The sequence below is a fragment of the Pyrgilauda ruficollis genome, unplaced genomic scaffold, assembly GCF_017590135.1.
Source record: "Pyrgilauda ruficollis isolate IOZ18807 unplaced genomic scaffold, ASM1759013v1 scaffold1227, whole genome shotgun sequence".
Classification (NCBI taxonomy): domain Eukaryota; kingdom Metazoa; phylum Chordata; class Aves; order Passeriformes; family Passeridae; genus Pyrgilauda; species Pyrgilauda ruficollis.
Window position 1 is genome coordinate 1 of NW_024510622.1, and position 1,510 is coordinate 1,510.

Sequence of the window (1,510 nt, forward strand, 5' to 3'; positions counted from 1 at the left end):
GGTGTTTGAACCCCCCAGTGTTTGAACTCCCAGGATATTGAGGACGGGGAGAACTGATCCCAGGATTTGGGGTGTTTGACCCCAATGTTTGACCCCCGGGTTTGGGGTCGGGGTTGAGATCGGAGCCATTCTCTGGAAAGAGCGGCGGGATCAGGATTTGGAACAGGAATGGGAACGGGATTCGGGAAGGGAAGAGATCCTGACCCAATGCCGGACCCCAATCCCAGGGAGAGACCCCGCCGCAGTCCCGGAATGGCCCCATCCCCACAATCGCGGACCCCTCCCCAGGCCCAGCCCCTCCCCAGCCGCTGAACGGAGCCTCCCTCAATCCCAGCCCGCCCCAGTCCGGAGCGGAGCCATCCCCGGAGCCTCCCCCATTCCCGGCCCGGACCCTTCAATCCCTTTTTGGGGCGGCTCCTGCCGCTTCCAGCCCATTGCTGGGGGTTCCGAAGGGCTCCGGGGACCCTCCCGATTGCGGGGGTGTTGGGGGGCCCCAGGGCCGCCCCGAGGCCCGAGCGGGGATCGAAAGCCCCAAAGCCGAGGGGCTCCTGGGGGTGCCCAGTTCCTGCCGTCCCCAGCCCAAAACAGATGCTGGCCAATCAGAGCGCGCGGCGCTGGTGACGATCCAGCTCCCGGGCGGGAACTCGGCGCACTGGCCCCGCCCGGCGATTTCCAGCCAATCAGCGCCCGGCGCGGCTGTGACTCCTCAGTTGCCGGGCAGACCCGCAGCGCCCGTACGGCCTCTCTCCAGTGTGGATTCTCTGGTGATTGATCAGATCAGAGCTCCACCTGAAGCCCTTCCCACACTCCCCACACTTGTAGGGTCTCACCCCTGTGTGGATCCCCTGGTGCTTGATCAGTCTGGAGCTGCAGATGAAGCTCTTCCCACACTGCCCACACTCGTAGGGCCTCTCCCCAGTGTGGATCCTCTGGTGCTTGCTCAGGCTGGAGCTGTAGCTGAAGCTCTTCCCACACTCCCCACACTCGTAGGGCCTCTCCCCAGTGTGGATCCTCTGGTGACTGCGCAGGCTGGAGCTGTACCTGAAGCTCTTCCCACACTGCGCACACTCGTAGGGTTCTTCCCACACTCCACGCAGGTGTGGGGCTTCTCCCCATCATGGAGCTGCTCCTGGAGCCCCAGCTCCGAGCTCTGGCTCCATCTCCGGCCGCCTTCCCGGCCCAGGCTGGCTCTTTCCCCCTCAGATCCCCGCCATCTGCGTTTGCAGCCCCTCCTCGTGCGGCATCTCCGGGGCTTCTCCTCCCCGCTGGGTTCCTGCGCCGTGGAGCCGCTCCAAACGGCCTCTGCCACCAGGTTCTGCCGCGGGGATTTGTCCTCCCTGCTCTCCGTGCTCAGCTCCTGCTCTGGGGGAGGAAGGACAAGGACAGGATGGGATGCACAGGCAGCAGGGCTGTGCTGCAGCCGGGGCCGTGCTGGGCTGGGAGATGGAGCAGCACAGAGGGGAAAGGGGCACTGACTTCCTCCTCACCTGCCTCAGCGTCTCGGGGCATC

General features: G+C 65.4%; 1 protein-coding gene across 1 annotated transcript; it reads right to left on the reverse strand.

The window, feature by feature from the left end:
• Positions 1-1,041: 1,041 nt before the first annotated feature.
• LOC121365883 (zinc finger protein 879-like) lies at positions 1,042-1,509 on the reverse strand (the record flags this gene model as incomplete). The annotated part of the gene is made up of 2 exons (XM_041490425.1): positions 1,488-1,509; positions 1,042-1,362 (listed from the first exon to the last, which is right to left on the reverse strand). Coding segments are annotated over exons 1-2 (343 nt in total), but the record flags the coding sequence as incomplete, so codon positions are not given.
• Position 1,510: the final 1 nt, after the last annotated feature.